Consider the following 13,369-nt stretch of genomic DNA (forward strand, 5'->3'; position numbering starts at 1 on the left):
GTGCTGAGCCTGTGGTAGTTCTGTATGCAAGCATCAGTGTCTTGAACTTGATGAGCTGCCACTGGTAGCCAGTGCAAGGAGATGAAGAAAGGTGTAACATGCACTCTTTTGGGCTAGTTGAAGATCAGTCGTGTCGCTGCATTCTGAATCATTTGTAGAGGTTTGATTGTGTTTGATGGCAGACCAGCCAGAAGAGCATTGCAGTAGACCAGTCTAGAAACGACAAGGGCCTGGACAAGAAGTTGTGCAGCATGCTTTGTCAGAAAGGGCCTGATCTTTCTGATGTTGTGTAGTGCAAACCTGCAGGATCGAGCAGTCTTTGCAATGGGCTCTTTGAAGGTCAGCTGGTCATCAAAGATTACACCAAGATTTCTGACCGAAGTTGATGGGGTAATCATTGATGAGTCTAACTGAATCGTGAAGTCATGCTGTAGAGTGGCAGGGAAGACAAGAAGCTCCATCTTTGCCAGGTTGAGCTGTAGGTGATGTTCTTTCATCCATCCCGAGATGTTCGCCAGGCAGCCTGAGATCTGTGCAGCTAGCGTTGGGTCATCTGGTTGAAAAGAGAGACAGACCTGTGTGTCATCGGCGTAGCAGTGATAGGAGAAGCCATGTGCATGTATGATGGAACCCAGTGATGTAGTGTATGTGGAGAAGAGGAGGGGTCCAAGAACCGATCCCTGAGGAACTCCAGTGACCAGTTGATGTGGTCTGGATACCTCCCCTCCCCAGGCCACCCTGAAAGACCTACCGGTGAGATAGGATTCAAACCAGCGAAGTGGAATCCCAGTGATCCCCAGTGATGAGAGGGTAGACAGGAGAATCTGATGATTGACAGTGTCAAAAGCAGTAGAAAGATCCAGCAGAATGAGGACTGATGATTTGGAATCGGCCTTTGCAATTCGCAGGGCTTCAGTGGCTGAGAGTAGCACAGTCTCTGTTGAATGGCCACTCCTGAAACCTGACTGTTTAGCATCCAGTTTGTTGTACGGTGAAAGAAACCGTGAGAGCTGGTTGAAAACAACTCGTTCAAGTGTTTTCCCTACGAATGGAAGGAGAGAGACAGGTCTGTGGTTTTCTAAAAGAAAAGTGTTTAATGTAGGTTTTTTGAGCAGTGGGGTTACCCGAGCCTGCTTAAATGCTGTGGGGAAGATGCCTGTGAGGAGAGATGTGTTGATAATGTGTGTGAGTGCCGGTAAGAGTGTGGGAGAGATTGTTTGGAGAAGGTGTGAGGGGATTGGGTCGAGAGGACATTTTGTAGGATGGCTGGAGAGGAGAAGTTTGGATACTTCTGCCTCGGTGAGGGGACAGAAGGAGAAGATGGGAGTTAGAGCAGTGGATGTGGTTGATTGGAGGTCCTGTGGAGTTGAGAACTGGTTACTGATTGTTCTAGTTTTGTCTGTGAAAAAAGTGGCAAAGTCGTCAGTGGTTATTGAAGTGGTGGGAGGTGGAGGAGGGGGACAGAGGAGAGAATTAAATGTTCTGAAGAGATTACGCATGTCTGGAGCGCTGTTGATCTTGTTGTGGAAATGTGAGGATTTGGCAGTGTGGACTTCAGTAGAGAAAGATGAAAGCAAAGACTGATATCTACTCCGGTCCGACGGATCGTTTGATTTGCGCCATTTTCTCTCTGCCACTCTGAGTTTGGTCCGATTCTCACGAAGAACATCGGATAACCAGGGGTTAGAAGGGGCAGCCCGTGCTGGCCTGGAGGAGAGAGGACAGATGACATCTAGACAAGAGGTTAAGGTAGAGCATAAAGTGTCAGTAGCTGCATTCACATCCAGAGATGAGAAATGGGTAGGCGAGGGAAGAGAGGAGGATACTACAGAGGAAAGAAGGGAGGGGGAAAGGGAGCGTAGGTTGCGTCTGAAAGTAACCGGTAAGGGAGATGGTGGCACCTGGGTAGCAAAATGTAAAGTAAATGTAATGAAGAAATCAGAATCAGAATGAGCTTTATTGGCCAAGTATGTTTACACATACAAGGAATTTGTTGTAGTGACAGAAGCTCCACAGTGCAACAGAAGGACAGTAACAGGACAGGACACAGGTAATGAAACAAAATAACAGGAAATAGCCAATGACCAATGTACAAAGCAGCAAAAAAAAAAAAAAATACATGATATATAATATAGGCGTATATGTATGTATGTACAGACTATGTATGTACAGGTCAAGTATGTGCAAATTAGAAATGAGAAAATAAAATAAGTGAGTGTGGTGAATGGATAATGTATTAGTTGTGTGTTCTACGTTTATTTATTGAGTGTTCATGAGATGTATTGACTGAGGGAAGAAACTGTTCCTGTGTCTGGTCGTTCTGGTGCTCAGAGCTCTGTAGCGTCGACCAGATGGTAAAAGTTCAAAGAGGTTGTGTGCTGGATGTGAGGGGTCCAGAGTGATTTTACCAGCCTTTTTGCTCACTCTGGATAAGTACAGTTCTTGGAGAGTGGGGAGGGTTGTACCAATGATTCGCTCAGCAGTCCGGACTACCCTCCGTAGTCTTCTGAGGTCAGATTTGGTAGCTGAGCTGAACCAGACAGTTATTGAGGTGCAGAGGATGGATTCAATGATGGCAGAGTAGAACTGTTTCAGTAAGTCCTGTGGCAGGTTGAACTTCCTCAGCTGGCGAAGAAAGTACAACCTCTGCTGGGCCTTCCTGACAATGGAGTCAATGTGAATATCCCACTTCAGGTCCTGAGAGATGGTGGTGCCCAGGAATCTGAATGACTCCACTGCAGTCACGGTGCTGTTCATGATGGTGAGTGGGGGGAGAGCAGGGGGGTTTCTCCTGAAGTCCACGATCATCTCCACCGTTTTGAGCGTGTTAAGCTCCAGGTTGTTGAGACTGCACCAGACAGCCGGCTCCTTAACCTCCTGTCTGTAAGCAGACTCGTCACTGTCCTGGATGAGGCCGATCAGTGTGGTGTCGTCTGCGAACTTCAGGAGCTTGACAGAGGGGTCTTTAGATGTGCAGTCGTTGGTGTAGAGGGAGAAGAGCAGTGGGGAGAGTACGCAGCCCTGAGGAGCTCCAGTGCTGATGGTTCGAGTGCTGGATGTGAATTTGCCAAGCTTTACTAACTGCTGTCTGTCTGTCAGGAAGCTGTTGATCCACTGGCAGACGGAGGTGAATAATGGATAATGGTGTTAAAAGCAGAGCTGAAGTCCACAAACAGGATCCTCACATAAGTCCCTGGTCTGTCCAGATGCTGCAGGATGAAGTGCAGTCCCATGTTGACTGCATCATCCACAGACCTGTTTGCTCTGTAGGCAAACTGCAGGGGGTCCAGTAAGGGTCCAGTGATGTCCTTCAGATGAGCCAGAACCAGTCTTTCGAATGATTTCATGGCTACAGACGTTAGTGCCACAGGTCTGTAGTCATTAAGTCCAGTAATTATGTGTTTCTTTGGGACGGGGATGATGGTGGAGCGTTTGAAGCATGAGGGGACTTCACACAGCTCCAGTGATCTATTGAAGATCTGTGTGAAGATGGGGGCCAGCTGCTCAGCACAGAAATGGTCAGAGATATGTAGTGGTTGTACCAGAATGTTGTCTGTAGTATAATTGCGTGTGTAAATTAAGTCAAGTTGGTTGCCTGATTTGTGCGTGCTAGTAGTGGTGAGGCATTTGAGATCAAATGAAGCTAGGAGTGAATGGAAGTGAATGAAGTGTAGCATAAGGCCTGTCTAGGTGAATGTTGAAATCGCCGAAGACTAAGATTGGAGTGCCATCCTCCATGAAAGAGGACAGCAGTCCGTCCAGCTCATCTAGGAAGGTTGCTAGAATTTGGCCAGGGGGACGGTAGATTACCACAATCTGGAGTTTTATAGGAGCTGTTACAGTAATGGCATGAGATTCAAATGAGTTGAGCTTGCCTAGGGGAGAGTGGGTTGAGTATTTCCAATTGCTTGAAATGAGCAGACCAGTGCCCCCACCCCGGCCAACTTGCCTAGGGGTGTGAGAGAAAGAGAAATTGTGAGAGAGAGCAGCTGGGGTTGCTGAGTCTTCTGGACGAATCCAGGTCTCAGTCAAGCCCAGGATGCTGAGTGTGGATTGTAAGGAAAAGCAGAAATGAAGTCGGCTTTGTTGACAGCTGACTGGCAATTCCAAAGACCCACAGAGAAAGAAAGAGGTGCAGTGGAAGATGTAGAGATAGGGCGCAGGTTAGCAGGGTTACGTAGCCTTCTGCGTTAACCCTGCGTTTCTTCTCGGTTAAAGTCGCGCAGGAGAAAGTCGTCTGTCTTTACACTCGTTGGTCTTTACACTCGGTGCAACAACTGCGACCAAGTATTCAAAACACTTATGCGAGCTGCTGTCCGTCTCTTCTGGTGACTAATCGGCTTTCCCGATTAGTCACCAGATATATACTTTAAGCCCATGGCCTTCAGTCAGGTTTTAATTTTGGCCCTTTGTAGTAAAAACTTTGGGCCCTTCTGTTGTATATTTTCTCAAACTGCATCAAAATGTACAGGACATGCAAATGTAATACAAAAATATAAGGATTATTATATTATAAAACAACTTACCTCACATTTTATGGATGTAATCTGTAAAGATGCACTCCTCCACAGTTGTTTGCATTTCTACCACTTAAATTGTTTAACTTGTGGGTGATATTTCACTTGCTGAACTTCGATGATAATTCCATTTCACCATACAATGAATGCAAATTACTTTACCACTATAAAACATCCGGTCTGGGTTTAATTTATGAATAAATTATTCATAAAGATGGGATTTCTCAAATTTACCGAAGTGTAATGCTATAGCTCTGATCCCAAGATATTCGGTCTTGGACTTATTGGCTCATTGTATTTTATGTATGTGTGTGTGTGTGTGGGGGGGGTGTAAACACAAAATGCTAAGCAATGCACTGATTGGCAAGAAAAAGAATGGTTGAAATGGTTGTATATTGACAGTGCTTTTTGCATAAATTCTAATTAAATTTACAGAAACTTAAGAATTAAAAAAAAGAATGCAATGTATTAGCGATTCATTTCAGAATGTTTCCTTATTCTTCTCTCCTCAGGTGTGAACCACGTGTACCAGTTTTGTGTGGGGGCAGCGAAAGGTGTTCTTAGTCCGTTTGTCCTGCAGGAGATCATTATGGAGGCTCTGCAGAGGTTAAACCCTGCACATATCCACGCACACCTCCGCACTCCTGCCTTCCACCAGCTCGTGCAGCGCTGCCAGCAGGCCTACTTACAGGTACAGCCTCACAAATCCCTAAGATTCAGCCTGGGGAACTAATCACGCTGACATTATTACTAATAACATCCCTAATTGGATAATATGCAGAAATAAATCTGTACCCTGATGCCGATGATCCACCAGGAGCTACATGTATTCTTCCACTGACAGAAGCAGTTAAAATTACACTCGAACACATGAGATCATCCGTCACAGCTGACATTTTGTATTGAATGCGGTGCAGCCATCTCAAAGTTCGTTTTCATATTTGTTAGACTTAGTTTCAAAGAGAGAATTTGAGTAGGGTTTTAGAGCATTCGAGTGGTGCCGAGGCTGGATTGTGACGGCATTGTCGCCCACGCTAAATATAAATTGTGCATGAACAATTCTGGAGTGTTAAAGCTAGAGAGGGAAGCCTGAGTCTGTTCACAGGATGGAGCATACTGATGAGAGAGCATCAAACACTGTGACAGCCCAAAGCCAAAAGCGGCTTCCTAGAAAAGCAGTGCACACATGCTATCTCTCCCTCGCACACACAGACACGCTCTTGCGGTTACCTGCTAGCCGGCTCAGAGGCTTTATGTTGCCATTTCAAAGGGGTTTCAAGTTGTTGCATGGGCAAACGATGCACATGTCAGCGCAAGTGGCCGCTCTCGTAGTGGCCTTACATTTTAAAATGCCCAGATCAAGGGGAGACTACCATATGTCTGTCACTGTAAATCATTGCAAATGAATGTTGGGTAAATGTGAAAGGGAGATGGTGCCAGCTCTAATCCACTCTCTCCATGCGAGGATAATGAGATGAGGGACCGAGAGGCTGTACTCGAACAAAAACCTACCCAGACTGTCACTGAGTCATTTCGTACGTCGCTGGTGGGAAATGCGTTCCATATGCGGCATGTCCCTATAAACATCCGGGGACTTGACGCTTCATAACCTGTTTACATTTTATTAAAACTGGTTCAGGTTAGTGCCATCCAGTTGCAGGGATATTTATGAATGTATCATGTCGCACATGTTTAACCACAGGGAGATCGAAAAGGCATGACTGTAATGAAATGTTGTTGAACCATGAGTAAACACATTTAGAGTTGGAAACTAAACTGAACTCAAAACCTCAGAGCAAAGCGCCGTGTATTATGTTTATTTATTAAATATTCTTTTATATTCTTTGACTTTCAAACTAAATGCATGAACATGAAATATTGATTCAAGTTAGTTAATTTGTTTTATCTTGTAGATTAGCTTAACGTTTCTGCTAAAAAAAGTAGTCCATAACTCCATAAAAAATGGGCCTAGCAACAATACGAAAACTAAACAATATTAATTTGTTATCTGCAGTTGAAGTAACTTATCTTTTGTTAAATTCTCTTTTATCCAGCTTTCATCTCTTAAAAGCTTATTGTTTTTCCAATTCATGCCAACAACAAAAATATTCTTTGTGAGCTTCCTTTTGTGATTTTAAAACGTAAGATGTGGTTCTATGAAGCCTTTAATGGATGTCTTGGTGATGGGAAAAATTATATTTCGGCATTTTTGAATTGCTTGCAAAACTTTCGAGTTCCTCCTAGAAGTGTTTTATGAGCAAACTCTAATTTTCTTAAGGAAATACAAAAGTATAGAAATTATAATTTTTTCCTTCCAGCTCTAGATTACAATGTTTGCATTCCCCGAGAAACTTTGTACCAAATGTTTTCTTTTGTTCTTTTGCATCATTTGTATTGTCAGTGTTGAAAAAAATATTGTGCTGCTTAATATTTTTGTGAAAACTGTGATAGATTTTTTTTCAGGATTATTTGATGAATGGAAAGTTCAAAAGAACAGCATTTATTTAAATATAATTCTTTGTGATAATTAAGAAATGTCTGTACAGTTTATCTGGGCCACAGTTTTGTGAGCAACCACAAAATCATTAAGATCATTTTTCCACCTATATTACGTTTTCTCCATCGCTGTCCCTTTTACGTGCTCCGTTTCAATCAGAAATGTGTGACAATATTAACGGCTTGCTAACTGCAATTTATAATTGCAAAATAATTTTTTTAAATCATGGAACATTTGACATGCGGCTCTGATGGTTCTACTTTAGATACATTAAATTATACATAACATATTAACATTTATTCCTCAACTAATTACTTAATTTACCAATTACCAGAATATAAAAATAAAATGGAGATTTGTCTGAATTCATGTCTTACCAGCCTAATTCACTGTCTGTTTATGTTTGTTCCAGTACATCCACCATAGGCTGATCCATCTGACTCCCGCGGACTACGACGACTTTGTGAACATCATCCGAAGTGCCCGCGGGGCGTTTTGCCTGACACCAGTTGGCATGATGCAGTTCAACGATGTGCTGCAGAACCTGAAGAGGGGCAAACAGACTAAAGAACTATGGCAGCGGATCTCGTTGGAGATGGCCACTTTCTCACCCTGACTGCTCTAGAGACCAGCGGGGACAGAGCCGCCCAATCTCCTGCAGCTATCTTCCCCACAGACCACTAACACGGCTCAATCCGACACGCAGCTCTCTCCGTTCCCCTCGATAGGAAGTGTAGCCATTTCGACTTCCTGTGCAAGCCCACTCATATTGACTGAACATTTAGTCCTTCAGGCCCTGAAGTCATGAGAAAGTGGTACAGAGATACTGGAGCGAGTGAATTACTCCAGTCAGTGGGTCCCTCCTTTGTCAAGTTGTTGATCCCAGTGTTGTGTCTGATCTTGTTTTTTTGTTCTGTTTTTTTTCGGTGTGTTCAGTCGAGTAACTTAATGGCTAACTATGTTTTATCTGTGTCCTAACATCTTTCATTCACTGATTTCTATGCTTTGCGATCCCCCGAGTTCATTTAGATGGTTAATATGGGGACAAAGTTTTTCACTTGCTATGTTGATGTTTGGTTCACATTTAAGCAAAACCACTAAATGTCAGACTCATACTGCAACATTCCTCTACCCTGGAGAACGACCCTCCATCGGTCATTAAGGATTTCAACGTTGGATAGTCGATGGCATTGTAAACATGAGAATAAAAACAAAACTTTGTTAAAAGAATAAAAGAGACATTTATTATGAAACAATAATCAAAGTACGGGTGAGGATTCTTCAATGTTTTTTGTTTTATCTTTTGTTTTTAATATTTTGTATCGTGTGGTGTGTCTGCAGAGAGCAGGATGAGGAATGGAAGAATGTTCTTACTGACTGCTCTGCGAGTTCCTTTTTCCGGTCAGATGTTGGTGGCTTGAGTGCTGGAACAGAGAAGTCTGGCTGGACCAGATTACACAGCTTTTTTTTGACATTTAAGACATCAGCGGTGACTTCAGTCAAAAACAATTCGGGCTTCCTGTTAAATTGGGTTCTTTTATATTTGAATTCCACCTATTTCCGATACCATTAATAGACTTTGGTATCTTTGCAATTTAATATTTTTGAGGTTTAGTCGAACCACAAAATCTCGTTTTTCTGTTCTCATTTTAAAATGGGTTAACTGCTCCCCTCTGTCTAACATTAGTTGAGTGGTCCATAAATGTCACTGCCAGATTCCCATGTTTCCAGCATCAGCCCCAGCTTGGATCTCGCTAGTGGAGCGTGACTGAGTAGAAAATGTACTGTGATATTTTTGTATTCTTCAAGTGTAGCTTGGTTGGAAAAAACAAACAAACAAAAAAAAAAATCTATATAAATACATATAAATATATCAACTTTGCTGATTGCAAGAGGATGTAATCTAGAATAAATGGGGAAAAGAGAAAAACTAAATTGGAACAAAGCAATATTAAAAATGTAGAGTTTACTTAATAAAGATAAATTAAAACACTAAAAGAGTTTATCTGTGCCTGTTTGTGGTTCTAATCATTATATACACTGCTGTTCAAAAGTTTGGGGTTGGTCAGTTCTTGTTTTTTTTTTTATTTATTTGTTTTTTTATAGGAATCTCTTATACTTAACAAGGCTGCATTTAATTGATCAAAAATAGTAAAAACGACAATAGTATTATGAAATATATTAAATATATTACTATGAAATGTTTTTAACGTGAAGTCAGTTTTAATTTTAATATATTTTAAAATGCCTTTTATTCCAGTGATGCAAAGCTAAATTTTTAGCAGCCATTACTCCAGTCTTCAGTGTCACATGATCCTTAAGAAATAATTTTAATATGCTGATTTGGTGTACATTCTTGATAACAGTTGTGCTGCTTAATATTTGTGGGATTTTTTTATATATATAAATATTTAGCAAAATTGTCTTTAATGTCTCTCTTGATATCTTTGCTAAATAAAAGTAATATTTTTTCCTCTTACTGACCCCAAAGGTTTGAACGGTAGTGGGATGAACAGATCTGATAAAATAGTGTCAGAAATGGACCTTATTAAAACTTACCTCGACTTGTACCGAGGGGATTTTCATCGCCTGGGGGCGCTAGAAGGTTAAATATTGAAACTTCTGAAATGTTGCGGTCGGTTTACATGAGGAACTGACATTCACAAACTTACATTCATTGCTTATTCAATCACGGAGCCAAAAGACACTTGTACATGATTTGTTTTTTAATGATAACCTATACATTTAAACTTGTAGTAAACAGCGTGCACAAACCACTTTACAGAAAAATCATGTAGGGTGTACTTTAAAAACACTAATGTGTAAAGATAATGCACGATAATCTCACACCGGTCTTGTTTGGGCCCCTACCTGAGAAAAAAATAATAATGCTCGGAGGTGCACTCTGTGGAAACAAGTCTTTCGAATTTGACCACAGTGCGGGGGTTTTAATGCAACAAATGTGTCCCTTAAAGTATTTTAACATGTATTTTGTTCTAATAACTCCAAAATTTCAGGTAAAAGATTTTAATACATTCAACTTAAACTTCACTTTTAAAAATACTTTCAGCTGGTGTCACGTGAAATTGTGAGTAGAGGGAGGTTTCCCCCATCGGTCGGATTGATTTGGTTCGTTCCAGAGTTTTCTGTAGGTAGAGCGCCTCGAGCCAACAGCAGCATCACAGCCGAGTGAAGATGGCGGCTCAGAGAGTGATGCTGTCAACGAGAGTTTGAGTTCACCTCTCATTTATAAACTTATGAAACCTTTGCGGATCCCTTACGGATAGCTGTATCAAAGAAAACTATATGGGTGAGTCACGTGTTGTGTTTTCTTCAAAACAAGTGCGGTTTTGCCTCTTCAGAACTGACGAAATGCTACGGCTAGCCGCGCTAACCTCGTTCCGAGGAAAATCAGAGGAGCGACTTCTCAAAGTGTTTTAATTTAAAACCCATTTTAGTTTTCAAATACACTTCTATATTTTAAAAACCGTGACCTTTACCTCTCTCCAAGCTCAGCTGTTTGTATAAAGACTTCGTCTAGCCGCCGTAGAGACTGTTTGAGCCGCGGTGGAGTTGAGTTTTGCAGTTTAGTGGAAGTTTTGAATAGTCACTGATTTTTATCTACACATCCAGCAAGTGTTTAGGTAATGCTAGTATAGAAATACATACACAAATCAGCGCATTCTTGCTCTTTACACAGCCTTAATGTGCAGTAACAGGGTCAAAGTGTGTGTGTGTGTGTGAGAGCGTATGTACGTTAAGTCTGAGTTTCAGAGCCGCTTGGGACAAAAGCAAAGCGGGATGCTTGTTGCTTTTAAATGCATCGGTTTCTGTAAGACTTTATGGGCAGATTGAGTCTGCATTAGCACCTTTACGCAGTCCATAGAAAATCCGAGCTGCTCTGCCAGCTCATGCCATAGAGACTCGTTTTGGGCAGTAATGAATTTTGTATGGGCTTCAGTCAATGCTCTGTTCTCTTTTAAAGGTGAGGCGAGAATATCTCGTGTGTCAGCCTGCAGTTGCACAGCTGTGTTGTTTTGGAAAATATCTTTAAAATAATAATTCAGTGCGTGTTGCTCTAGCTGAACGTTAACAGAATATGCTCTCGGATTTGTAGTACTTTGAACTGTTTTGTGCCTGCATGACGGGTTGTTTTGGTATTTTTGAACATAGTTGGGACTTGCGTTAAGAAATATACTCTGTTTGTGAGTTGACGCATAACGTGTCCATTTTTATGACCAAGATTTGAGTTTAAAATGTATGTGCATGTGTAATTTTAATAGCTTTTTAGGAAATTTCAAAAGTGCAAAAATACTTGATGTTTTTTTTAATGCTGTGAATGCTAGTTACGTAAGAATTTGCAGAATGCCGTTTAAAACAATTTTGGATGTATAACATGTCATAGGACGGCTCAGCTTTCCAAAACAACCCTTGTACGTCTGTGCCGCATATTATGCTCTTTGAATATTGAATAAGTAACAGATTTTAAGTAATATTTAGCATTTTATGTATGTTTAATAATTAAAAATGGATAACAAATTAAATGTATCTCAGTAACTGAAGTGATTCAGTGATACTCAAGTAGCTTTCAAACTTAACACATTCCTTGGCTTGTCCTTTTTAGCCCACAAGGAATTTTGAGACATTTTTATGAATGATCCTAAAATGATTTACTTCATCCTGAGGCAATTTTTGATTGAAAACTCGTAGATCCAGTAGTCAAGCTTTTTATAACCATTGTCACTTAAGCTTTTGTTTTTGTTGCGTGATATGTAATATATCTGTATAATGCATTACGCTTGTTTATTGAATTGTAATAAAAAGGAAGTTCAATTATACTATATAAGTTTTCATTATTAATATATGTTATTTTGAATAATTATTGAGATTGGATAACACGTGAAATTTATCTCAGTGACTTGTGATTCAGTAATACTTGGATTATCAAATTGCTTTCAAACTTAACACAATCCTTGGGTTGTCCTTTTTTGCCCATGTATTATTTTGAGGTATTTTATTAATGATCATATAATGATTTTCTCCATCTCGAGGCCTTCTGTAACTATTATATTGAAGTCTCACAGATAAATTGGTCTAATAATGGCTGTAAAAAGCTTGATTTTACACTTGTCTCTTGAGCTTTTGTTTGTCCTCTTTTCTCTTTCTGTTTCTTGTACAGACTGTGGTGTAAAAGTTTTAAAACAGGACAAATATATGCCATGACATCACCCGTAACTCAGTTCGCTCTGTCCCCAAGTCTATGACCCAGTTAGCTTTGAATTGTGTGTTGAAGATGAGTTTGGTTCTGTCCCAAGAACATTATAAATTTCTGAGATAATTTGCAAATGAGTGTTGGGCCTGGGGTGGCTCTCATGCTGAGACTTTTTTTTTTTTTTGGGTGTAACGGAAAGTGGGACGAGACTTGGATTATGTTTCAATAGAGCCGGAGAAGAACCCAGAATCCCATTAGATTAATGACTTCAAATGACCAGGCTCTTTTCTTTAGTCTCATCTCCCTAAAGCTGGTATTAATTTCACTCCTGTATCTTAATTGCATGCATATAGTATTACTCACTCACTAGTTCAGAATGACCTTTGGAAAGACCGTTTTAACTGAATGTACAACCTAGGTCTGTAACTTTATAATTGCATGAACATATTGTCATGTTAGTGTTAGATAAAAGCCTTGTTGTATTTATGAAATGCAACCTTTTTTTGCATAGATAATGCGAACATTGCTTTTTTTTTTTTTGCTCCACTGAGTCTACTGTCACTTTCCACTAAAGACCAGAACAGAATATAGGGGATCTGATTTTTTTTTAGTCCGTTTAATCTTCAGGGAGCTGAGTCAGGTCCTGTGCAGCACTCAGAAATCAGAGAGGGATGTCGACATGGAGGGAATTCTGCAGCTTGATCGAGCCATGCAATGAAGGAAGCACTCAAGGAATGCTTGAGGAGATGAAGAGTTCTTCTCCAAACCAATAGTCATGAGGACAGCAGAAGTAATAATAGCAATGACAACACCAGTAATAATATGAATCATGTTTTGTTTTTCTTTTCCTGAACTGACTGTGTTGAAAGAAGTGTTTCAATGTTGGAATGAAATTAACTGAGGCCACAGTGCACTGTAAAAATTATTTTTTTAAAGTTTAAATTAAAACAAAAAACAGAAATCACAAATTCTGTGATTCTATTTTCAGACTTGAAATAGAATCACAGAATGCAGTATCATCCGATCACTGATACCGATCTTTTTAAAACCTTCTTTTTATCATTTAGAATTATTTATAGTAATACGCCAATCAGGATTTGTACACATTTATTCAGGGCCTGAATTTCATTTTTGAAAATGGGG

The 13,369-nt window shown here is 40.4% G+C and overlaps 2 protein-coding genes across 8 annotated transcripts in view; both read left to right on the forward strand.

Moving 5' to 3' along the window:
- LOC306884338 (zinc finger SWIM domain-containing protein 8-like) overlaps positions 1 to 9,008 on the forward strand; it is a 48,205-nt gene extending 39,197 nt beyond the window's left edge. For 4 of the 6 annotated variants that reach the window (XM_079440113.1, XM_079440110.1, XM_079440111.1 and 1 more), the window contains exons 25-26: positions 5,030 to 5,208; positions 7,427 to 9,008. In XM_079440113.1, the coding sequence (XP_079296239.1) occupies positions 5,030 to 5,208; positions 7,427 to 7,630 (383 nt within the window). In that variant the 3' untranslated portion in view covers positions 7,631 to 9,008. The remainder of the gene's footprint in view (positions 1 to 5,029; positions 5,209 to 7,426) is intronic. The other 2 variants (XR_013785432.1, XR_013785433.1) reach the window with 1 other exon arrangement.
- Positions 9,009 to 10,147: 1,139 nt separating this feature from the next.
- The window catches only part of LOC306884342 (bifunctional heparan sulfate N-deacetylase/N-sulfotransferase 2-like), a 130,260-nt gene continuing 127,038 nt past the window's right edge, over positions 10,148 to 13,369 (forward strand). Inside the window, exon 1 of one of the 2 annotated variants that reach the window (XM_079440124.1) lies at positions 10,148 to 10,324. The gene's annotated coding sequence lies outside the window, so the exon portion shown is untranslated. The remainder of the gene's footprint in view (positions 10,325 to 13,369) is intronic. The other variant, XM_079440123.1, reaches the window with a different exon arrangement.

Source organism: Barbus barbus, assembly GCF_936440315.1.
Source record: "Barbus barbus genome assembly, chromosome: 18".
In the NCBI taxonomy this organism is placed as follows: domain Eukaryota; kingdom Metazoa; phylum Chordata; class Actinopteri; order Cypriniformes; family Cyprinidae; genus Barbus; species Barbus barbus.